This window comes from Leguminivora glycinivorella, chromosome 25 (assembly GCF_023078275.1).
Source record: "Leguminivora glycinivorella isolate SPB_JAAS2020 chromosome 25, LegGlyc_1.1, whole genome shotgun sequence".
NCBI lineage: Eukaryota > Metazoa > Arthropoda > Insecta > Lepidoptera > Tortricidae > Leguminivora > Leguminivora glycinivorella.
Window position 1 is genome coordinate 10,483,930 of NC_062995.1, and position 26,490 is coordinate 10,510,419.

The window sequence follows — 26,490 nt, forward strand, 5'->3', positions numbered from 1 at the left end:
AAGCCGTAATTATCTCTATTTTCTCATTCTCATTGGAAATGAGCCTTTTGATAATACGAGTTAATTTCAATCAGAGCCTTGCCGATTTACTTAATATCATTGTATAATGCACGTGGGACACAATCGGAGTTATGCGATGAATACAACAGGTATATGGAGTTTAGAAATATACTTCTATACTCCCTGAACAGGTAATTATGTCCAAGCTTTCTCGTGGACCATTGTGTAGCACAGATAATAGCAAATAATTGATTAAATTTGTAATAAAGTACATGTGAAATATCACCTTAGGTAGATATATGTTTTTCTAACTTTCATGACATACAAATGCAACACTGGTCTCCCGCGGTACATGCCTAGCCTAGTGCGGGGACCCCTGGAAACTTGTGTCAATAATAATTAGGCTATGCACAAATGAATGTAAACTTTTCCTTCAGCAATTGTTTTGTGTTTATGTATAATAAACGAATTTTTATCTTTTTTTATCTTCGTGTGGTGACGGGTTAAGAATTTCACCACCCCCTTCCTTCCCGTGGGTGTCGTAGAAAGCGACTGTGGGATATGGGTTAAATTGTGGCGTAGGCGAGAGGCTGGCAACCTGTCACTGCAATGTCACAATTTGGATTTCTTTCAACCCCTTATTGCCAAGAGTGGCACTGAAACTTAGTAGTTCATGTGTTCTGCCTACCCCTTTATGGGATACAGGCATGATTATATGTATGTTATGTTTTATCTTAGATGTATCATATAGACAATAAGGATTTTATTAAGTGCGGCAAAAGAAGAGATATTCGAAATGCAGTTAAATTTAGACCATTAGACCTATGATGGTATTTACACAATCATAATAGTCATAATCAAAATACATATTTATTCTTAAAAAACTTAGATTATCCGCGGACGGACGGACGGACAGACATGGAGAAACTATAAAGGTTCCTAGTTGACTACGGAACCCTAAAATATTATCAGACTGGGTACTGAATAATAAAGTTTTATTTTCAAAATGTTGTTGGACATACTTTCGCAATTACCAGAAGGTAATTGCGAAAGTATGTCCATTTTTCTAGTCCCTACTAGACTCTAGAGTCAGACCACTACAAGTTGTTAACAATTCTGACAGCCCTGCAAGCACACCTTAGATACTGGCGATACCTTAGACCTTAGCACATGAGCATTTCTTTTTTTTTTGCCAATAAAAAAATTGTGATTGTTTTAGGGAATTTTAGGTCATTTGTACTCACAATCACGAGTACTTTCAATCTCACTGAGAGACAAAAAGTGTCCCAGAATTTCCATACATTTTTGTTACTTTCCTCTTTTGTTACCCCATACAACATGTACGGAAAATGGTAACAAAATAAGAAAATATCGTATGGGACAATTTTTTAACTACTAGGATTGAAAAAGCTAGTAATTCTGAGTAGAAATAGCATTTTTTTTTCAAAAATACCACACTTCATAAAAATGGCAAAAAAAAGAAATGCTCTCACACAGTCTAAGCTCGTGTAGATGAACACGTACTATGCATGTGCGAGTGAGATATCACAGGTCGACTGTTCTTGTTTTTGAAGGCGGTAACTGTCAGGTAACCGAGAGGGGGTGGGCGGCACTTTCAGCGAGGAGCGGGAGTGGCCATACGGTACGATAATACTCTTTATTATACTGTGGTTTGGGGCTAGGTTGATCTGTGTAAGGTGTCCCCCAATATTTATTTATTATTTACTAGCTTTTGCCCGCGGCTTCGCTCGCGTTAGAAAGAGACATAAAGTAGCCTATGTCACTCTCCATCCCTTCAACTATCTTCACTTAAAAAATCACGTCGACTCGTCGCTCCGTTTTGCCGTGAAAGACGGACAAACAAACAGACACACACACTTTCCCATTTATAATATTAGTATGGATTTATGATACAGAATGTCACTAAAGAAAAGAAAAAAAAAGAAAAAGAAGAAAGTTCTGTGACATCTACTTTTTTTTCAGGTCACCAGTTTTCGCCAGTGTAAATATTGACACAAAATAATACCTACATGTAAAAATGGAGAATGGAGAACAGCATTTAAAAAAGGAACCCAATAAAGGGTTTCTAGATGACATTAAAAAGGAATTCATTGTAGAAGAAGTCTTTAATGATAGGCGAATTGGGGATGGAATAGTGAAAGCAAATAATGACGAAGTACTTCAAAATCAGCCCACAATAATCGAGGATGCAGTAGAGAATATTAAAAAGGAGTTTAATTTAAAGGAAGTTCTCAGTGATAAGTCAAAAGAAGATATAGTTGAGGTAACAGATAAGGAAAAATGCCCTAGCGAGGAGCACACAGCAGTAAAAGAAGTTATAGAGAATATGAAAAAAGAGAATGATGTAAATGATATAACCAATGATAGATCAAAGGAAGAGAATATAGAGGTGATGGAAGATGAAGGAAAAGGTTCAATTAAAGAGATCAATTCAGTCAAAGAAATAATAGATAATGTGATCAATAAAAGTTTAACACAGAAATATGAGCAAAAATCAGATGAAAGGCATGTAGCAGTCAAAGATTTAGTAGATAATATTAAAAAAGAAGTGCTTGGTGATATTCCAAAGAATATAGAGGCAGAAGCTATGTGTTTAAATGAGGAAGAAGCAGTAAAAGATATAAAAGTGGAGAATAGTCAAATGGACGTACTCAACGACAATCTAAAGGATTTAGGAAATGCAAAATGTGTTAAAGATGGGGCAGAGTCAGATGATCTGTATGAAGATGTGCTCCGAGCTTTGATGGACCCAAGTTTGGCGAAGGATGAGGTTGAGCCGGAATCCGTGCTGCAGGCTATGATGGTGTCTGCTGTTCAAGGTCAGTTGCTATCATAAAAATATTTTTCAGTACCGAAGTGCGAGAAGGTGTTCATTTCTTGGCAGCTTAAAACTTCAGAGGGCCATCTGTATTGAAAGACGTCGTAAGAAACCACGTGCTAAAAGGAAAGAAACTTCGTTTTTTACGCACTTGTATCGTAATGTACTATTACAAGCTTTATTTAACTTGCTAATAGTGGGGACGTTTATCGACAAAAAGAGGCCAAACCTTTTTTTTCTTGACCAAAGCATGAAACTTGGCACAGTTGTTCCTTATATCAAAATAAGCCGATTAAGATCGGGAGCCTTCGGGAGCCTCCCCCCTGGGGCTCGGGAGGGGGTCAAAGTACCGCTTCACCCGGCTTGCTTTGAAAAATTCTAACATAGCCCGTTTAGTTCATAGGTCATGTTTGGTATCGTTTTCGAGTAAATCAATAACGTAGAATTCATTTTTGGTACTAAAATTATAATTTAATGGTAAATAAAATTAAAAAAAAATTAAAAGTTTGAAATTTTCATCTATGATTTACAAATTAAAGTCATCATAAATGTCAAACTGTTTGCTTTTTCTACAAATGAAAAATATGATATGAAAGCCTATTTAATATAGATTATGAATAATATAACTTTTACCCACCTTTACTAACGTTAAGTTTCATAAAAAAACTTTAAGCCGCGCGGCGTCGGGACGCCGCGAGCGTAATTTTAAAATACCTTTATTTTAAAAAACTCTATTAGAACCCGTTTAGCTATTAGGTCATGTTTAGTATCGTTTTCGAGTAAATTAATAACGTAGAATTTAGTTTTGGTACTAAAATGACCATTTAATGTTAAATGTAATTAAAAAAAAAAAATTTAATTTTCTGTGAGTTGCAAATTCAAGTCACGATAAATGTCAAACGGTTTGCTTTTTCTATAAATATAAAAATATGATATTAAAGCCTATTCACAAAGGATAGTACGCGTTCACCTATGCGAGCTTAGACTGTGTGCGGGGAACGCGCCTCTTTCATATATTTGATCGCCAGTGTCAGAGGTGTGTTAATGCATAAATAGAAAAAGATTCATTATTATTGACTCTGGTGTCGACAACGGCAACACTCGGGTCGGACCACACGATCTAAAGACCGACTGTACCTGTTATTTATTCATTGTAGTGAATCCTGAAAGAAATTTATATAATAGTATTTTATACAATCGTGATATAATACAAAACTTTTCAGTCGAGTACCATGTGTAGTACGGTACGAGAGTGAAAAGCTTAATTATATCACTATTGTATACAATACTTTTTCTACGAGTCATCATCTTCATCATCAATGGATGGAAATATGTATCACCATTCATGCAAGTTAAAATTAATGTCAATAGAGTCGTTCACCGTTGTATCAACATCGAATTACCTAGCAACCAATTGTTTGTAATAACCGTCTCTGATTGGCCGATAACGCGACAGATAAAAAAAATGTGTTTCAGATGCAGGAAAATTTGCTAGGTATCGCAAATTAGTATAGAAATTGTATGAAGTTCTATTTTTGAAATTATTATAGTTAACTAAAGTCAATTATAATGAGCTTATTATAATTGAGTCGGAACTGCCATAGAGTATCCAACACTGAAAAGTTAGCACTTATAGTTTAGTCTGTGGTGTCCTAATTGACAGATTACTCTTACTCATACTCATACTATACATTCCCTTCACAGAAACATAGCTGGGTACATATGGAACTGCATAAAGAAGGCTCTACCCTTTTTATGCAGTTGCATCGGTTTTTGCAACCTGATTTACATTTACATCTTGTAACTTCTAAGCATATACTGGCCACTTCAGTGTTGTCTGACCAGTGTTGTACCCATTCGTCTCCTTCTTCCTTCCATCCCCAAGAAGACGGACTTGGCAAATTTTGGTGTGGCACCAACGCCTGACTTCAAACAAGAACGCCCTGAGTCCCATTTCTCAAAACTGAAAGTTACAAGTTACAAGCGGAAGTCTCTTTCCAACTTGTCATATTAGACATTGACAACCAGTTGAAAATTGTAACTTGTAGCTTCGAGAAATGGGCCCCTGGTACACTGTGCGCAGTATATGCTGATCCAAGGCAGCCTCTGAAGGAGGTATGTTCTCCAATTGTCGATCTTTTCTGGTACCTAAAGAGGTAGGTACTTCGACCACTCATTCACCGTTGCGCAACGACTTGGTCTGAAACAATATGTGCATTACCATTTTAGAGTCTACAACTATCAAATTACAACTTTTTGGTGGATCACGTAACCTTCAGTTTTACCCACTTACGTTACGTACCATAGAAAATTATTACAAACTTTAGTAGAATCTGATTTGCCTCTGATATTGCTCCATCTTGTAATAGTTTGACACCTTGAGTGGCCTGGCTAAGCTTCAAAGCCAAAAGAAAACGTTTCTAGATTAGACATAGTATGGGATAGGTACGATAAACGCAGCTTGAAACGATCAACAAGGGAGAAACATGGCCACCCAAGGCTTCAAACTATTACGAGATGGAGCAATATCATAGATAGGCTAATCAGATTCTACTAAAGTTTGTAATTATTTTGTATGATAGGTAAATGTGTAATAGTGAAGGTGATCCACCAAAATGTTGTAATTTGATAGTTGCAGAATCTGTTTAAATAAAATGACAATGCACATATTGTTTCAGATCAAGGGTCCTTACGCAACAGTGAATGAGTGCCGGAAGAACCTCTTTACTAAAAAAGATCGACACTTGGAGAACATACCTCCTTCCGAGGCTGCCTTACTTCATAATATACTGCCATTTGTCTAAGACTGGGGCTAAAGACATGCCAACCACACCCTTGCTACCGACGCATTAGGACACCACGGACTCCACTGCCAGTCTATTGCTGGCCGAATTTTGTGACACACTGCACTTAACGATTTAATCCGCAAGGCTCTCGGCACAGCGAACATACCGACAACCCTCGAACCTGTCGGCTTGTCAGCAGCAGACGGAAAGCGGCCTGATGGTTGCTCGCTTTTGCCTTGGTTTCTGGGACGACCCTTGGCGTGGGGCGTGACCTGTGTGGATTTTTAAAGTTGGGAGTCGCACTATATATTAATACTTTTGGAAGCTTAATGGTGACTACTGACTATATGGAAGTAATTAAATATGTATATCTATATTAACGAAAAGAATCTCAAAAAGCAATGTACAACGTATATTGAATCGAAAATTTTCAGAAGTCTAATTGACATATAAACATTGTTGCCTAGTAACCACAATTTTACGCAATGAGGTTTTAATACTTTCCCTCAACAATGTGTGTCAAGCCGATTCTTTTTCTCAGTTCATTGAGCCTCGGTCTTGGCATTGGTTTAGTAAACATGTCTGCCAATTGATCTGTTGTGGTTATCCTTTCCACGGTTATTAATCCTTCAAGGACTTTTTCTCTCACGAAGAAGTGCCTAATTTGTATATGTTTCGTTCTCTTATGGAATTCAGGATTGTGAGCAAGTCGAATTGCTGATTCATTATCAACGAAGAGAATTGGCACTTCTTTAAGCTGAGTCAGCATATTAAATACTCTCTGAAGCCAGATTAATTCTTTTGTGGCTTCACTTGCGGCAACGATCTCGGCTTCAGTGGTAGAGATTGAAACTGATGGTTGTCTTTGGCTCAGCCACGAGACAGCTCCTCCCGAGTATAAACAGGTGACACCAGTGGTCGATCTTCCTGTTGTTTGATCTCCCCGTGGTCAGCGTCACTGTATCCAACAATAAAGCCTTCGGGATGGTCTGATTTGTATTTTATACCGAAGCTGGTTGTTCCCTTCAAGTATCTAAAAATCTTTTTGACCATGAGCCAATCCGAATCGTCGGGGTTCTCAAGCTTTCTAGATGCAATACCGACAGCATAAGCAATATCTGGACGTGTTCCAACCATCAGGTACGTCAGAGCACCTACTGCTTCTCTGTATGGAAAATTCTTTTCGCGTTGTGCGACTTTCCCTTTTTCACTAGTCTGTGACACTGATTCCTTTTGAATGGGAGTTGAAATAGGGTTACAGTCACTCATATGGAATCTTTCCAGAATCTTTTTGTATAAGATTCTTGCTTTATTCCGACAGATCCATCTTCTTCTTGTGTTATTTCTAATCCTAAGTAGTAGGATGCAGGCTTTGTCGTTATCTTGAACCTTTTTGCAAATCATTCAAAAAATCTTTGGTAACTTCTGCATCAGTAGCAGCAACTAGTCCATCATCCACATACAAGGTTATGAGAAGCTTCTTTCCATTTGTCTTCTTAGTAAACAAACAACTATCTGCATCACTCTGTGTAAAGCCTAAGTCTAAAAGGATTTCAGCGAAGCATGAGTTCCAACAGCGTGGTGCTTGTTTAAGTCCATATAGACTGCGCTTTAACTTTAAGACTTTGTTGGAGCTGCCATCATTAAAACCTTCTGGCTGTTCCATATATATGTCTTCTTGAAGTCTTCCATATAGGAATGCTGTTGAGACGTCAAATTGCGTAAGTACCAGCCTTTCCTTAGCTGCAACGCTTATAAGCGCTCTTATTGTTGCCATCCTTGCAACGGGACTGAAAGTTTGGTCATAATCAATTCCTTTTCGCTGTTTAAAGCCCTTTACTACAAGTCGTGCTTTAAATTTATCTATAGAGCCATCAGGATTTCTCTTGATTCTATATACCCATTTTGATGAGAGTGCCTTTCTATTTGGTGGCAGTTCACTAAGTGTCCACACGTCGTTCTCTTTTAAAGATGCTAGCTCTCTTTTCATAGCGTCCTCCCATTTTCCTCTTAGAGGGCTCTTCATAGCCTCCCTGTAGGACTGAGGATCTGTAAGGGTATCAACATTACATACATAGTCGTCGAATTTCTTTGGAGGTCGAAGGGTCGATCTTGGTCTTAAGTCGTATTTGGGCTGTAAGGAATGTTCGGTGTCAAAGAATGGTTCTTCCTGTTCTTCGATAGGAACTGACTCAGACGCAATTGGATTAGTCTCCTCTGCTAAACCTTCTAATCTTTCCTCAGAGAACGCCTCTTCTTCGATAGGAACTGACTCAGACGCGATTGGATTAGTCACCTCCGCTAAACCTTCTGATCTTTCCTCAGAGAATGATGAATCTTCGACTTCTTGTCTTTCATCGACTCGAAATGGCATTTCACCGACATGTATTGTGTCTTCGACTTGATTTTCCTCCCTAAATTCGAACGGCGATGTATTTTCTTGGCGATATATTGGCGAGTCGTTTGGTACTGGCACACCAAACTTGAATGCTGGACGGATTTCTGGTGAGACAATTTTTATTTCCAGTTCATTCTTTTTCGAATCTCTAGATTTCTGGGGCACTTTAATCTCAGAGTAGTTTTGTCTGTTGAGCGGCTTTTCGTCAAATATGACATCGCGAGATCGTATAAGTCTATATTTGTCATTTTCTATTGCCGCCCATATACGATAACCGTCATCATTATCGTATCCGACAAGTCTTCCTTTAAGCGCTTTCTTCGAAAGTTTCTGTCTCTTTTGCTTGGGAATGTGAGCATAACACGTGCTGCCAATTATCTTTAAATGCGATATCTTTGGTTTCTTGCCATTCCATAGTTCAAACGGTGACTTATTCTCCACTCTGGAGGGACCTGTTCTATTAATGACGTATGTTACCGTGTTAACAATCTCTGCCCAAAGCGCTTGAGGAAAGCCTTCGCCGCTATACATGATCGTTCTTGCTGCTTCGACTAACGTGCGATGATCACGTTCGCAACAACCGCTTTGCTCCGGCGTGTATGGCATTGTCAGCCTCTGTTTGATTCCATTCTTTGCAAGAATATCTCTGACATCTTTATTGTCATATTCGCCTCCATTGTCACTCAAAAGTGTCTTTATTGGGTGACCTTGATTGTGAGCTTCTAAAATCATTTGTTCTAGTTTTTGTTTTACTTCAGACTTGGCTTTCATAAAGTAAATCATACGATATCCAGAGTAATCGTCACGAAATAGTACGAAATATCGTAAATCTGTGATAGAGTTGGGAAATGGTCCGCACACGTCACTATGAATTAGCTCACCTGGATGTGATGCTCTACTTCTCGTACCGAATTTTAGCTTGTGCGATTTACCAAAAATGCAGCTTTCACATAATGAATCATCAATGGGAAGCTCTATCCCTAACTCTCGTTTCACAAACGCTCTAATATGCCGCTTATTCTGGTGGGCAAATCTCTCATGGTAAAGTTGAGTCTCTGTTGTCAGACAGGCTACCATCTTCTTTGGTATGACATTCTGGACATCTAATTTATAGAGACCACCAAATTTGTTTCGTCTTCCGATAACCTTGACATTTCCATTTATAGATATACTGCAATTATGAGTTGTAGATATAAACTTGCTATCGGGATTCTTATCGTGAGCTGCTAGGACTGAGAATAGATTTTTCTGGATACCTGGAACATACCATACATCTTCTAAAGTAATAGTTGAGACTTTTTCATTAACATTCGTTTCTAAGACTACCGATCCTTTTCCTTTGGCTTGTAAAACATGACCATTGGCTGTTGTAACGGTATGCCTGTCATCAAAATTATTGAAAGTTGTAAACAAGTCGCTTCTATTTGTTATATGGCTAGTGGCACCATTATCTACGTACCAATTGTCCTTGTCATGCTCAACGACTAAGACTTCTTCCTGCACCAGCATTACTGTCATATTAACTACTGACGCTTGGGAAGTTGATGGCGTACTTTCGCCCTTCTGTGCATTTATGTTCGTCGGAGGTTTGCCATCTCGTATCCACTTTTGACAGTTCTTGACACGATGACCGATTTTAGAACAGTAATTGCATTTAATCTTTTTATCTTTGTTTTTCTTATCGATTACTCGAACATCATTTGAGTGAGTAACTAATGCTTCTTGATCAGGCACAGGACCCTTGATTGATCTTTCGTAAGCACAAAGATGATTTGTCAAACTCTATTGTTCTATCTGCTTTCGGAACTAAAAGCCAGCTACTTTTAAAAGTGGAATATTCCTCACTTAGTGTATCAAGAATTTTGCAGATCAATAATAGTTCGGGTAACTCTTTATTATCTTTTTTCAAGTCTTGATTAAGTTCGGACCAAATATTCTTCAATTTACTCATGTGAGTCGCTATGTCATCTTCTGGACTCCTTTTGAATCCAAAGAAGCTCATGCATAGATTATAGCTTTTGTCTTCGTTAGTTCCGTCAAACAATCTATGGAGTTCTAACCAGACTTCTCGAGCAGTGTTGTACCGCATGACCTTTTGAAGTGTTTCATCTGTCATGTTGCTTGTTAGGAGAAGCAGAGCACTGCAGTCAGCCTTGGTGTAGGTAGCAAGCTGGTCTCCTGCTCCTGCTGCCGCTGCTGCCTCTGCTCCCTCTACTTGAGCGGGTTTCGCTAATTTGCCTTCAACAACATCCAACGCATTTGGAATGCTTCTTAAGGCGATACATATCTTATATTTCCACGTTGACCAATTTGTTTTTCCTTCTAGGTTGCCGATCAACAATTTTGTAGTCATTAAATTATCCATTATTACTCTGGGCCCATAACCTTTTAAAGTTGGGAGTCGCACTATATATTAATACTTTTGGAAGCTTAATGGTGACTACTGACTATATGGAAGTAATTAAATATGTATATCTATATTAACGAAAAGAATCTCAAAAAGCAATGTACAACGTATATTGAATCGAAAATTTTCAGAAGTCTAATTGACATATAAACATTGTTGCCTAGTAACCACAATTTTACGCAATGAGGTTTTAATATGGATACCTTGGCTCCGTCCAACGTCTAACGCTCGGCCCAGAAACCAGGGACTGCTGCTGCAAAACGCCCAGTTTAAACGCGCAAATATGCATTTTTAAAAAACAACTACATATTTGCGGCAATTGCATTTGAAATATTTGGACCATGGTCATCAGACACCAAGCATTTCGTGAAGGAAGTTTCCACCAAACTTGTCTGGGTGTTTGGTGACATACGCATAGGCTTTTACATCATATTTTTTATTTAAAGAAAAAGCAAACGGTTGACATTTTTGTTGACTTGAATTTGCAAATTATAGATGATTTTTTTTTTAATTTATTTACCATTAAATTATAATTTTAGTACCAAAAATAAATTCTTTGTTATTAATTTACTCGAAAACTATATCAAACATGACCTAATAGCTAAACCGGGTCTAATAGAGTTTTTAAAATAGAGGTATTTTAAATTTACGCTCGCGGCGTCCCGACGCCGCGCGTCTTAAAGTAATTTTTTTGTGGAACTTAACGTTTGTGAAGGTGGATAAAAGTTATATTTTTTATAATCTATATTAAATAGGCTTTCATATTATATTTTTTATTTATAGAAAAAGCAAACAGTTTGTCATTTATGATGACTTGAATTTGTAAATCATGGATGAAAATTTCAAATTTTTTAATTTTTTTTAATTTTACTTACCATTAAATTATAATTTTAGTACCAAAAATGAATTCTACGTTATTGATTTACTCGAAAACGATATCAAACATGACCTAATAGCTAAACGGGGTCTAATAGAGTTTCTAAAATAAAGGCATTTTAAAATTACGCACGCGGCGTACCGACGCCGCGCGTCTTAAAGTAATTTTTTTGTGGAACTTAACGTTAGTAAAGGTGGATAAAAATTATATTTTTTATAATCTATATTAAATAGGCTATCATGTCATATTTTTTATTTATAGAAAAAGCAAACAGTTTGTCATTTATGATGACTTCAATTTGTAAATCATGGATGAAAATTTAAAATTTTTTAATTTATTTTATTTTATTTACCATTAAATGATAATTTTAGTACTGAAAACGAATTCTACGTTATTGATTTACTCGAAAACGATACCAAACATGACCTATTAACTAAACGGGGTAAGTTAGAATTTTTCAAACCAAGCCGGGTGAAGCGGTACTTTGACCCCCTCCCGGGCCCCAGGGGGAGGCTCCCGAAGGCTCCCGATCTTAATCGGCTTATTTTGATATAAGGAACAACTGTGCCAAGTTTCATGCTTTGGTCAAAAAATTTAAGGTTTTTCAATAAACTCCCCAACTATAACAGGGCAAGGGGCCTAGGGAAAATAGTATCGTAATGATACAAGTGCGTAAAAAAGGAAAGGAAAGTACTTATCCTTTTCACATGTGTATTTTACGATGTTTTTCAGTACAGGTGGCTCCGAAGTTTTGACCTGCCAAGAAATAAACCACTTCTCGCACTAGTGCGTAGAAAAACACTTAATGTACTGAAAAATTGTATTCTAATGTCAAGAACGATATAATACTGGACTGAGAAAGCCCATACAAAAAAGCGTACCCCTGAAATGTATGGGCTTCTTAGGCTTAAAACTAGATGGCGCTGCTCGCAGCCTGGAAGTGGCCAAAATCATATTTTCCCTAAATATTTTTGCGTGTTTATGTTTTTTATATGAAGAAATGACATATTTCTTTATTTTACTATCATGTGAATACACATTGTGAAAAAAATATATGAATATAGTTATGATAGTATTTAATAGCGTTATAATATAGTTATGATTGTATTTAGTAACGTTATAAAAGTGTGTGAAGCGATAAGTGATTTGTCAGGATCGTAGTAAATGGAAATCCGTGATCTCTGCCTACCCCTCTGGGAAACAGGCGTGATTGTATGTATGTATGTATGTAGTATTTAATAGGTCGAGGTACGATTCTCAGTATGAAGATTGTAAAACCTGTATAAATAATCGTTGCTATTGTTAATATTTTTTTCTCAAGATTGCTGCAACAGGGCCTGCTCGGTCCGCCTGGAGCGGCTCGTGGTGAACGCAAGACAGCGCACCTGCCGCGTCGGCCGTCGCCACTACAAGCTCGGCCCTCTCTCTACCGGATACCACCTCCGGCGCTCCCGAACAAACCCCCGCACAAACACTTCCGAACGACTTAACAATGCTGTAGTCAAGTACCAGTGCAACGACTGTGGCAAAAGTTTCAAAACTAAAAACCTTTTAAGCAAACATATACACACTCATTCTCGACACGTTCGTAATTCAAATGGTAAATTTGTCTGTGATTTCTGCGGTACCACATTTGATAATAAAGTAGGCGTTGTAAAGCATGAGAAAAAACATGGAGTTATCAGTTTCATGTGTTCAGAATGCGAGTTTACAACAGAGAACAAGAAAACTTTACAAGCGCATGTCAAAAGTCATTCTGTTAATGGCGTTTTTTATTGTAAGCAATGTAGCTACAAAAGTCCTAGTATAGCCGTTTTACAAAGACATAAAGTAATACACAGCAGTGAGAGACCTTACGCATGCGGCCAATGCGATTTTAAAACCAAAAGAGAACGTGCTCTTAAACATCACCAGCTCGTGCACGCGACAGAGAAACAATATAGCTGCGACATTTGCAACTTCAAAAGTAAAAGAAAAGAATACTTGCGAAGTCACAGTGTTGTGCATACCGGTGAGAAACGATTTGAATGTCATGACTGCGGGTACAAATGTTATGCAAAAAGTGATTTACGTAAACATATTTTAACCCACACTGGACAGAAGCCCTATGGATGTACTCACTGCGACTATAAAAGTAGTCGCATGTCGTCTTTACGACTTCACCAATTGACACACTCTGGAGATAAACCTTTTGCGTGTAAAACATGTAACTATAAGGGTAAAAGGAGAATAGACGTGATTAAACACGAATTGATACACTTAACTGATAATCCCTTCAAATGCAGTCACTGTGCTTTCACGTGCAAGCAGAAATGGCAATTAAAAAAACATGAACACACCGGTGAGAAAACATTCAACAACATAAAGCCTTTTAAATGTAGCTACTGCGATTATGCGACAGCTGTTAGAAAGACCTTACAAATTCACGAAAGGAAGCACACCGGTGAAAAACCATTTAAATGCAACAATTGCGACTACAAATGCAGCACGAAAAGGGGCATTCAAGAACATCAGAAAGTGCATACAAATGAAAAATTGTTCAAGTGTGCTCATTGTCCTTATACTTGCAAATGGCAAAAAACCTTGAAACACCACATGATGACCCACACGGGTAACGAAACTTATAAATGCGACTTTTGTGGTTATAAATCTTCTCTGCGTATAGATATGGATAGGCATCTACTGGTTCACACAGGAGAGAAGCCGTTTCAGTGTAGTTACTGCGCGTTCCGGTGCACGCGCAAGACTCACTTGAAGAGTCACGAGATGATACACACGGGGGAAAAGCCTTACCAGTGCACCCTGTGTGAATTCAGGTAGTCTTGCCAATTAACCTAATTTTGTAATTAAGAAAAAATATTATAGTAATGTATATTATAGTAATATTATAGTTTTCCTAACGATTTAATTGAAAATGTAAATGAGCAACTCTTGAATACATCCATATTTATATGTTTTGGGGATCTTGAAAAGGACTGTAATGAATTCGATAAAAATTGCTATACGGGTTTTTGGGGGCAAATAAACTATCTTAGATAGTTCTAGCTATGTCTAGGAAAATGCAAATTATTGAGTTTTTTTTTCATAAAAAGTCGGTAGCAGAATGTGTAATAATAATGTGATGTTTAAAAGAGCCTGCGTCCCCAACCCCATTGTCAGAATATAAAATCTATTACTTTATTTCGCTAAAATATCTTTTTTTTTCAGGTGCCGACACCTATCAGTTCTCAAACGTCATATCCTACTACACACTGGGGAAAAACCCTTCCGCTGCGAAGAGTGTGGGCACAAGACTCGCCAGAAAGTAGACTTGTTAAGGCATGTCAGGAAATACCATGGAGAGGGGTTGTATGAGTGTGGAGTGTGTGGGTTTAAGGGGACAACGGAGGCAGATGTTAATGTTCATATGAAGACACACAACACGTATGAAATTGAAACACATGAAACGTTTGAGATGGAAATACAGAGAGATGATTCATATGATATGGAAGTCGATCCATTAGAAGACAATAAGGTCTGAATGCCCGCTCATATTGGGCGTGTAGCAAAATCATTATGACAGCATGTCAAAATTCAAATTTGAATAAATCTTTGTCAAGGTCATGCATTTAAGGGTTAAATTAATAATAAATAAATATTTGGGACACTTTACACAGATCCACTTAGCCCCAAACTAAGCAAAGCTTGTACTGTGGGTGCTAAGCGATCATATACGACCATATTGACGACCGGTCTGGCGCAGTCGGTAGTGATCCTGCCTGTTGCGCCGCGGACCCGGGTTCGAATCCCGGTAAGGGCATTTATTTGTGTGATGAGCACAGATATTTGTCCCTTTGTCATGGATGTTTTAAGTATTTACAATATCTGGGCGAGCTCGGTTCTATTTAAAAACTCTTATAAATACAAAAACAAAAAAAAAATGACAAAAAACAAGAACTTAATTTCTGGCCGGGATTCGAAACCCTGACACCTACGATCTATCTGCGTACATTAGATCGACCTCGTACGACTGAGCTAAGCGGAATCGATGCGCGCGCGGCGAAATTAAACGACCATAATTATTATACGTACAAACGCGAAAGAAAAACTCGAAAATTCGCGTTTTTCGGGATCTAATTTCCGATTTTTCACCCCCGAAAACCCCCACATAACAAATTTCAGCGAAATCGTTATAGCTGTTTCCGAGATCGTCGGTATACATAAATAAATAAGTATATAAGAATTGCTCGTTTAAAAGTATAAGATATTATATATATCGTTCTCTGAGTACCCACAACACAAGCCTTCTAGAGCTTACCGTGGGCCTCAGTCAATCTGTGTAAGAATGTCCTATAATATGTATTTATTTATACATACTTAAATAGATAAATACATACTTATATACATAGAAAACATTCACGACTCAGGAACAAATATCTGTGTTCATCACACAAATAATTGTCCTTACCGGGATTCGAACCCAGGCGCGGTCCTTAGCAGGCAGGGTCACTACCGACTGAGCCAGACCGGTCGTCAAGCAGGTAGATGTTGTTTTTTTTTACTATAAAATAAACCTATAAGGTTGGTATGGTTATTTTGTGCAATAAATCATTTTTTTTTTAATTAATTAGGAACAAATCTGTATTCCGATAATTTCGACATGAGTAGTATGTAAGTTAAGTTTTTTTACTGTTATAAGTTCAACTTGGTATCAATGTTTCGTCCATATGCAACCATAATAAAGACTGTATCGTTAAGTATGAAGACAACTTTGAGTAGCCGTATTTATTTGCTATTATATTTTTTTCTTATAACAAGCCATGGGCTTAATAAGGCACATAATAAGGTACATAATATAAATACTAGAAATAAACATAAACTCGCGGTGCCCTTCACACGGCTCTGTAAAATTAAAAAATCATTCATGGGTAATTGTGTTCGATTTTATAATAAACTTCCGAATCATATTACTGAATTGTCAATTAATAAATTTAAGAATCATGTAAAGCGTGTACTCATTTAGAAAGCTTATTATACAACACAAGACTACATGAATGATAAAACAACGTGGGATTAATTGTTATTCGAAATGGATTCTTATTTTTACGTTTTTTATTATTATTATTGTTGATGAAATTAATATTGTATTTTTTTGGACATTGGATTTTTCCTAGAAATATTCTAGACATGTATTTTTATATATACATATAATATACCTAATTATATATTTTTTGTTTAACGATTATTTTTATATGAAATTGTATATTATAGACTCAATATTATTATGAACAATAATTTACAACAATAAATTGCTCTGATAATTAGGTTAGATTAAGATCATAATATATATGTAATGAACTATTCATAAGAGCTTGTAACTAGGCCTACATGAATAAAGATATTTTGAATTGAATTGTACACATTTTGTCCTAGAAACTCGACGTAAAGCATATGGTTTAGACAGTATTGACTTAATCCTCCCGAGTACCAATTACGATTCCGGACAAATGCTACTAGAAAATTCACAAAGTGCGTAAAAGACGATACGATTGCGAAAAACAATTGTATGGTGCGAACCTCAACGACACATGATCCACAAAGCAGAATATCTGGACATAGTCTAGCCACTGTTATTTAAAAAAAATATAGTTCAGGATCTGTGTATGGCGGCCATTTAGAGAATGTGGCATGGTGCTTACTCTAACTCCGACTTTGATGTCGAATTTGACTATCATACATTGTTTATATCGATCTGGTTTAAGCACTGTTCAAACACCATGAATGTCAATTAGACTTTGGCCTATGGCTAATTTTTTTATCTGTTTCTCTCATCCTGCTAGCATCAAAAATTTACGGCAATCCGGAACGTTGCTCAAAATTGCGTTTTTTTAAATTTTATAAATTCGCCGCATTTATTCTACAAGTACCCAATTGGAAAAATCATGAAGAGGACTCTTAAAGAATATATTTTGGCAGCATATTAACCTTTGTTTGTTGAAATCGTACAAAGAGTCATTGAAATATTCTCAAATTAAGCCAAATAGGGGTTGTCCGAAATTTATTTGCTAGACCTTAATGAAAGTACCATAAAGTCCCTAAAATAAAAAAAATATCAGACCTTCTTATATCAAATAGTACTTACCAATACCTTAAGATCATACTCTCGGAACATAATAATACAAAATTATGCACATGTCAACATTTAGACGAGGTTTGTTTTGTCCTTATACTTAACGATACAGTCCTTAAAACAAGTTATATAACATGCATTTCATTTTATTTACACACGTTACAACAGTAAACTTATCCATACTAATATTATAAATGGGAAAGCGTGTGTCTGTCTGTTTGTCCGTCTTTCACGGCAAAACGGAGCGACGAATCGACGTTCTTTTTTTAGGTGGACATAGTTGAAGGGATGGAGAGTGACATAGGCTACTTTGTCTTTTTCTAACGCGAGCGAAGCCGCGGGCAAAAGCTAGTATTTTATAATTCGAGAGCGGATTTTAGGTAGCGATTTAAATATTAATATGGATATGACGAGCATAATTTATTTATTTCTACACACTTTTCGCTTATTTTTTTTCTATAATTTCCTAAAAACCCTTTTTGAATACTTTTGTGAAAAATTTAGATGACAATAAATAAAAAAAACGTTTGTTATTTTTTTGGATTCCGTAGTCAACTAGGAACACTTATAGTTTCGCCATATCTGTCTGTCCGTCCGTCCGCGGATAATCTCAGTGACTGTTAGCACTAGAAAGCTGAAATTTGGTACCAATATGTATATCAATCACGCCGACAGTGTTAAAATAAAAAGTGGAAAAAATGTTTTTTTAGGGTACCGCCCCCTACATGTAAAGTGGGGACTGATTTTTTTTTTTTCATTCCAACCCCAACGTATGATCTGACCCCTGACATCAATGTATATATTCGAAATGTGCAAGTTTGTAAGAAAACATTCGAACTTATTTACAAAGTTAGTAGATCAGCCACGACGCTTCGAAACAAGGTACAAATATAATTTAGCTTTGCCGTCAACCTCTAACCTCAAACTCCATAGTGCAAGTCCAAACGTCATGGCAGTTAAAATTTATAACCACCTTCAAGATAATATTAAAGGTCAAGAAAACAACAAGAAATTTAATAAGATGTTGAAAGACTTCCTGATAAATAAGTGTTACTACAAGTTAAAAGATTTTTTTGAAGACGACGTTGGAGACACCTTCTATTGATTGATTAACTTACACCTACCTCTTTCTAATTATTAAATTTGAAATATGAAACTCACAACAATTAATTATTTATTTGAGATTACTAATTTATTTTATGAGAAATTCTATGGATCAATGTTTTTTTAGCTATATATATATATGTTTTCAATGTTTAATTTATTCTTTTTTTTAATAATAATAATTAAATTTCATGATAAGTTTTTATATGCTGTGCCCTTGCAGGGTCCATGTGAGACATCATACTACATTCAATACCTGTACTGTAACCATGGTTTGCAATAAAGAATTATGAATTATGATATATTGTTGGATAAATAAATCAAACAAATAAAAACATGACAAAACTACTTAAAATGACCTACTTACAAATAAAAAAATGGACCTAAATCGCCGTCAATGGGCAAGGTATATACCCAGAAGGCTGGCAGCATTTCCACGCTGTATAGCGATACTTATACGTTGCGCGAAATACTGGCCAGCCCTCTGGTTGCCTGAGGTCTCTATTAGGCGAGATGACAAAACTTTATACAAATGACGGACACTGGGCCCCCATGGCCCCAAGCTCTCAACGCCAAACGCCGCAAATATGTTAGTTTCAAAGACTGAGCCAAGAGGGATATGGTAGCCTTTAAAATCGACTACCAAAACTGGGAGAAGCGAACGGAACGACGAAAGTGCGTTGGAGATGGTCGCATCGTCGATGAGACCTGGTTTGCGACACTTGTTGACAAAAGGGAAAGAAGACACTATATTAGGGGAACGTCGCAATCGGTTGCAAGCTTCCCTTGTCAGCTTTTTTAGGGTTCCGTAGTCAACTAGGAACCCTTATAGTTTCGCCATGTCTGTCTGTCCGTCCGTCCGTCCGTCCGTCCGCGGATAATCTCAGTAACCGTAAGCACTAGAAAGCTGAAATTTGGTACCAATATGTATATCAATCACGCCAACAAAGTGCAAAAATAAAAAATGGAAAAAAATGTTTTTTCAGGGTGCCCCCCTACATGTAAAGTGGGGGCTGATTTTTTTTTCATTCCAACCCCAACGTGTGATATATTGTTGGATAGGTATTTAAAAATGAATAAGGGTTTACTTAGATCGTTTTTTGATAATATTAATATTTTCGGAAATAATCGATCCTAAAGAAAAAAAAAGTGCGTCCCCCCCCCTCTAACTTTTGAACCATATGTTTAAAAAATATGAAAAAAATCACAAAAGTAGAACTTTATGAAGAGTTTCTAGGAAAATTATTTTGAACTTGATAGGTTCAGTAGTTTTTGAGAAAAATACGGAAAACTACGGAACCCTACACTGAGCGTGGCCCGACACGCTCTTGGCCGGTTTTTTTTTTTCTTAGCCTATTGGAGTGTCCCACTGCTGGGCAAAGGCCTCTCCCCTGGCTCTCCATAATTCCCGATTCTCCGTTACTTCCGGCCAGTTAAGATTTAGGAAGTCGTCCCGCCATCTTTGCCTGGGCCTGCCCCGCCCACGCTTTTTCGTCGGTATCCACTTGGTGACTATGTTAGCCCACCTATCCGGATGCATGCGATAGACGTGGCCGGCCCAGTCCCATTTATGTCAGCTATGTGGCAAAATATGTCGCTCTCGCATAGGTCTCTTTAGTCATCAAAAGCGATGTCTCTCGGACATTGCACCACACAGAGAACCTCCTATAGAGTGCCAATATTGTAAATTTTGTGCGCGCTACAAATCACCGGTGCTTGGGGCGCGAGGGGAATGTGTTTAGCGCGCTGCGATTGGTCGTTTCAAGGACGGCAGGCAGTCGCGCCAGATGAAAAGGGAGTCGCGTAAGTAGCCAGTGTAAGTTGACCTATGCCGGCTCTGAATAAATTATAAATATATGACTTATTTGTGGAATGTAATACCGTCTGTTTTTAAATTTGATCTTCTTGTTACCTTTCCACACTATAGGTGGATATCTTTAAGGCATCAAAATACCCTTTTTCAATTTTTTTATTGCGAAAAACACGAGCTGCTTTCGGGTCTGTTACTTGGTCGTTACTGATCGGGCACGGCGAGTGCCCGCGCTTATATATATAGTAGTAGTAGTAGTTTTAAGGCAAACGTATGAAGATTGTCTCAAGGAAGGGTAGTAATAAACAATAAAACTACAATTTAGAGTATAAAACATTACATGATATTTTGTACAAAAATGTTATTATTTTATTAAATATAAGCACATAATTTTACACACGATTGTAATGTCAAAAGTATTATATTTTGCACAGCTAAAATATAAAAAAATACAATAAATACATTGGTTGAATAAATCAGTCAAATCTCATAAAAATAAAATCCTAAAGTGTGATAATTGGATTTTTGGTATGTTAATGTTGTCAAAGTATTAGTTAATTACTAGTTTCAATATATAACATGTATAAGTAGGTATTATTGATACCGACTGGTGCCGCTGTGGCCCTAGCTGTTAAGGTACAATTGTAAACTTGAAATAAATAAATAAATGAACGCAAAGTAAGCATAAAAATTTCAAATAAAGTTTAAATTAACTCACTCGCGCGCGTGTTTTTGCTCCATACATCAGTAAATGCAAGTTATTAGTAGTGACATCTAGCGTCATTCACGCGTCAACTAGTATAAATTATCAGTACCACTACTCGACACTAGGTGTGTCTCGTCTGCCAAAAATGTAATATTAAAACAGTTTATAACTTATATTAAAAGCAGGAGGTATTGAAAACAGAATACTGATTAATACTATTGCAATGTTAGCTAAAAATTGTTGAGCATTAGACTTTTTGTTCGTCACGACATCTATTGTCAAGTAGCAGTACTGATAATTTACGCTAAATTTCCTTGCGTTATGCGGGCATTCGCCAAGACTCATGGCCTGGGATCCGCTTTGATAACTTATCTCAAGATTTGGCGTAGGCTACTTTTACGAAAGCGACTGCCATCTGACCTTCGAACCCGAAAGAAAACTAGGCCTTATTGGAATTCGTCCGGTTACCTCCCAATAATTTCACCGAAAAGTGGCTGGCAAATAATCTCTCCCTATAATAGCCCTAGCGATTTATACATCGACATTTGTTTCTATTGTAGATATATATGAGTATGACATTGTTTTATTTATTGATTTTATTTGCATTTTTTGTTACATTTTGTATAATTTTAAGTTGATTGATTTTATTTGTATACTTTAAATAAATAAATAAATATTGGGGACACCTTACACAGATCAACTTAGCCCCAAACTAAGCAAAGCTTGTACTATGGGTGCTAAGCGACGATATAGATACTTAAATAGATAAATACATACTTATATACATAGAAAACATCCATGACTCAGGAACAAATATCTGTGTTCATCACACAAATAAATGCCCTTACCGGGATTCGAACCCAGGACCGTGGCTTAGCAGGCAGGGTCACTACCGACTGAGCCAGACCGGTCGTCCTTGTTTTCATTATGTAAAATTTTTAGTTGACGATCTTTTGAAACCTTTGTTTCATATTTGTGTGTAATACTGTGTCATTTTCTTAAAGAAATAAATACATCTAATCTAATAACAGTAATAACTTTCTTCTCTTGTTGCACAGATAACTATTATTCCGTCTTGTTCCTGCGGTGCCGGTAGGGCGCCGGCAGCTTGAGGTGCACGGTGCTGACGTGAGTCTTCATGGAGTTGGATTGCGAGAACGACTTGCCGCAGTGAGCGCACATGTAGGGTTTCGCCCCCGTGTGTACCTGAAAAATAATCACTTTTGAGATTGTCTTTGGTTACCGCGATAGCTACTCAATACTCATGAAACAAAACTATGGAAACGGATTAAATCGCGTATAATGAATTTACAATTTATCCCTTCATCATCGGGGTGAATTGTAAATTCATCATACGCGATTTAATCCATTTTCATAGTTTTATTTCATGAGTATTAAGTAGCTTCCATAGTTTTATTTCATGAATCACTTTTGAGATCAACAAGATATAGACGGTCAACCAAATCTTGGCACTAATAACGTAACCACGAAATTTAAATTAAAAAAAAAAACCTTAGTGGGCTGATTTCCATCAAGCACGGCTACAAGAACATTTATTTGTGTGTTGAGTACAGATATTTGTTCCTGAGTCATGGATGTTTTCTATGTATATAAGTATTTATATATTATATATATCGTTGCTGAGTACCCACAACACAAGCCTTCTTGAGCTTACCGTGGGCCTCAGTCAATCTGTGTAAGAATGTCCTATAATATTTATTTATTCTGAATAGGTCCCTGTACATCTGTAAATCTGTGCGACACCGAGTCATCTCTGTCAAGGCCTTTGTGAACATTGTATAGTGCACATTTAAACATCATGTGTGCCAAAGCCATTGTGAACCATAAAGTGATAAAAGATGTGTGTCACATACCCGGTCGTGTCGGTTGAGCGCCGCCTTGTGTTTGAACGCCTTGGGGCAGCGCGAGCACTTGAAGGGCCTCTCCCCTGTGTGTGTCCGAAGGTGGATCTATAAAAACAAGAATATTAATAACCTAACCACAAAATTAAAATTTTGAAAAAACACAAACATGAAACATGGCTAAGAACACTCCCGACTAACTCAGCTTTCAGACAAAAAAAACTAAATCAAAATCGGTTCATCCGTTCGAGAGCTGCGATGCCACAGACAGACACACACACAGACAAACAGACAGACAAACAGACAGACAGACATACACGTCAAACTTATAACACCCCTTCGTTTTTGCGTCGGGGGTTAAAAAAGGATATTAACACGCGCGGAAAAGGGAGAAAGTCCCGCAAATATCTTTTCGGATTTCAAACGTTCGTATATTTTTATTGCTGTCTGTATAGCTGGGCATAGTGGGCATTTTACTTACCCACACTAGTGCGGAAAGTAGTACTTACGAATACGTATTTATCGAAACTTTCATGTTATAAAATTAAAATTTTGAAAAAACCCCCGACCGCGACATAGTGGACCGATTTTCATGAAACATGGCTAAGGGTCCCCCCACATCTAGCGTCTCGCGAGCGTCGCGTCGAGCCAACTGTATGGAAAAAGACGTCGCGTCGACGTGGCGTCGAGCTTTGCACATACAGTTGGCCCGACGCGACGCTCGCGAGACGCTAGATGTGGGGGGACCCTAAGAACACTGCCGACTAACTCAGCTTTCAAACAAAAAAAAAACTAAATCGAAATCGGTTCATCCGTTCGGGAGCTACGATGCCACAGACAGACACACACACAGACAGACATACAGACACGACAAACTTATAACACCCCGTCGTTTTTGCGTCGGGGGTCAAAAATACATGTGAGACGATCTAGTTCACAACTTGTGTCGATTAAGATCGTGTATGCATAATTTTTGCACTTTACCTGTATTCATATCAGATCTTTGATTGTACAAAATGGTAACTAACCTGCAGCAGTTGACAAACGCTGAACCGCTTGGGGCACTTGGTGCACTGATATGGTTTTTCTCCCGTGTGCGTGCGCTGGTGGTACACCAGTGTGGCGTTCGACTGTCAAACACAGTTACATGAGAAAAAACGGATTCGAAAATGTCATGGTTATTGAGATATTGGACGACCTTGGGAGGTTAGTACGGAAAAAAAAGAAATGAAATGAAACATTTATTTTCCTAGTAGGCATATTACAATGCGCTATGAACGTCAAATAAAGCTACGTCGGCTCTAACCCTACGCCTCAGCCTCGAGAAGATTGCAGTTCCCCTTCAGTTGGAGGGGGGTATCCACTATGGGACCGGCAAGAAACTCGGCGAGCCACTTCTTTTCAAAGTAAAAAAATGCCAAATATTTAAAAAACCATGAATTTTTCATTACAGTCAAATTGACACAATGTGATGTCCTATCACCCTTTTTCGTTTTGGCGTTGGTTTTAGGGAAAGCTGTATAGTCAGTGACTGAACAGAATGCCCGGAATAGTTTTGAATGGTGGAATGGTTGGTAGGAATGTGGGTGTTTTATATTTAGATCGAGCGAGCACTTTTATCGCCGACTGTACCTTTCTTTCAGCAGTCATCTACTGCTCTCCGAGACGTTTCTAAAAACCCCTTACTCGATGGGGATACGACGTTTCATAACAGAGTTCCTATGACCACCTTTCTGCTCCATCATCAGATCAGCTCCATGTTACCATAATATTGCATTGTCACGTGATTTACATATGTGTGCAAAATTCCAGCTCAATCGGAAACCGGGAAGTGGGTCTTTAGCTTCTACCAAAAAAGCTTGTGCCAAAAATGAATTTTTTGCAAAAATTTAACATCTGGGGGCACGGCAGTGCCCCCGCCAAGTCGAGCAAAAAGAGGCACGGCCGTACCATCCTTTTCTCGAAGCATTTCAGACCGTTTTCAACCCCCTGTTACAGATGTAGGGCGTCATCCATATATTACGTCACAGTGTAAGGGGGGAGGGGTCATACTAAATGTGACAATCCCTGTTAAAGGGATACAAAAAAGCGTGACATGGGGGGGGGGGGGGGGTCCAAAAACCTGAAATTTGGTGTGACGTAATATGTGGATGATCCCTAGTGCGAAAAGATTTGCCTTCGTAATGTTACGGAAACGTACGAACGTGTTATGATATTTCAGTCAGTGTCAGTACAGGATGTACTGACACTGACTGAACTAGCATGACAAATACGAACGTTTCCGAAGGAAACCCTTCTCGCACCTCAGTATGAATTTTCTGAAATGGTTTTTTGGATTTGCCGTAATCTGTTAAACAAAAGCTTTTGTTTATATTATTTACCGCGGCTAGTTCCCGTTTCCACAGCACGTGCTTAAGTCTCAGTGTAGTTAAAAAGTAACTATCATGATAACAATAAGGTTCAAAGGAGGGTGGGCTAATTGGCCTATTGACCAATAAGGAAATGCGATATGTCACTGGATAGCTTATTCTAAGTTCTAAAACTTTTACTACGACAGGTAATCCCAAATCTTTGTGTGAAAAAAGTTATCGCTGCATAAAAATAGTTTAATGAGTTGAAACGTTACTATGTAACTTTTTTGATACTGAATATTCCTATATCGCTTATTCCTATTCGTATTGGCATACGTAGGATAGCACAATATTACTGCACTTGTTTGACAGGGCGTCGCACTATTGGGAGTTGTGCACATGTAGTATCTATAGTTTGGTACCTTGGTGCAGGAAGACACGAACTATTTATTCCTCCAGCTGGGCACTTAACACGGCTCATAACTGATGAACCTTTTGCTTGAAAAATAGTGGTCATTATTTGATGGCATATCGATATTTAGTTGTTTTCTTATGTTTATTTATATGATAACACGTTTAAAAACCGTTGTACAGAACAAAAACCCTATAACAGTAAAAAAATACTTATTGATGGAATGTTTTTATTTTGCCATAACTTGTTTCACACAGCGATTTAAGATTTCCCGCCATACAAAAATTTGTAGAATATGAAAAAACCTTTCAAATAACTTGTCATTATTGGTTTTTAAGCCAGTGTCCATACAAAACTGCCCATCCTCCTTTAAGAAATAGTTTACAGTATGCAGGTAACTTTTTTTGAAGATGACAAAACGAATCTCCGAAAGGGCTTTTTATGGATTTGTACCTTATTGTTATCATGATAGTTGCTTTTTAACTACACTGAGACTTTAGCACGTGCCGTGGAAACGGGAGTCAGCCGCCGTGAATAATAGAAACAAAGGCTTTTGTTTAACAGATTACGGCAAAAGCCAAAAAATCATCTCAGAAAATTCATACTACGAATATACATCTGTACTCCGTTGAGGATGAACCTAGAAGCCTGAATTTTCAGCACCCAAGCAGTTACTGTATTAATTTTAGAGCTTACCGTGCACTTCTTGCCGCAAATCTCGCAGACGACTCGGTCGGCGAGGTCCCGGCGAGCTGTCTTCACGTGCAGGTGCACGCGCTGGTAATGGATGGCGTACGACTTCTCGTGCGCGAACGTTCTGTTGCACTGT

The 26,490-nt window shown here is 37.7% G+C and overlaps 2 protein-coding genes across 5 annotated transcripts in view; one reads left to right on the forward strand and one right to left on the reverse strand.

Annotated features, from left to right (window-relative positions):
• Nucleotides 1-22,175, forward strand: LOC125239119 (zinc finger protein 431-like). Of its 4 annotated transcripts, none has more exons than XM_048146617.1 (4): nucleotides 1-191; nucleotides 1,984-2,840; nucleotides 12,629-14,123; nucleotides 14,515-14,953. In XM_048146617.1, exons 2-4 carry the CDS (start codon nucleotides 2,039-2,041, stop codon nucleotides 14,825-14,827), a joined length of 2,610 nt encoding a protein of 869 aa, XP_048002574.1. In that variant the 5' UTR covers nucleotides 1-191; nucleotides 1,984-2,038; the 3' UTR covers nucleotides 14,828-14,953. The 4 variants fall into 4 exon arrangements, with proteins under 4 accessions (XP_048002574.1, XP_048002573.1, XP_048002576.1 ...); XM_048146616.1 differs by having other exon boundaries at nucleotides 1-149; XM_048146619.1 differs by lacking the exons at nucleotides 12,629-14,123; nucleotides 14,515-14,953 and adding an exon at nucleotides 22,095-22,175 and having other exon boundaries at nucleotides 1-149.
• Nucleotides 22,102-26,490, reverse strand: part of LOC125239124 (zinc finger protein 260-like) — a 28,450-nt gene continuing 24,061 nt past the window's right edge. Inside the window, exons 9-12 of the mRNA XM_048146624.1 lie at nucleotides 26,358-26,486; nucleotides 23,927-24,028; nucleotides 22,911-23,006; nucleotides 22,102-22,242 (exon numbers count right to left, since the gene is read on the reverse strand). Coding sequence (XP_048002581.1) covers nucleotides 22,102-22,242; nucleotides 22,911-23,006; nucleotides 23,927-24,028; nucleotides 26,358-26,486 — 468 coding nt within the window. The remainder of the gene's footprint in view (nucleotides 22,243-22,910; nucleotides 23,007-23,926; nucleotides 24,029-26,357; nucleotides 26,487-26,490) is intronic.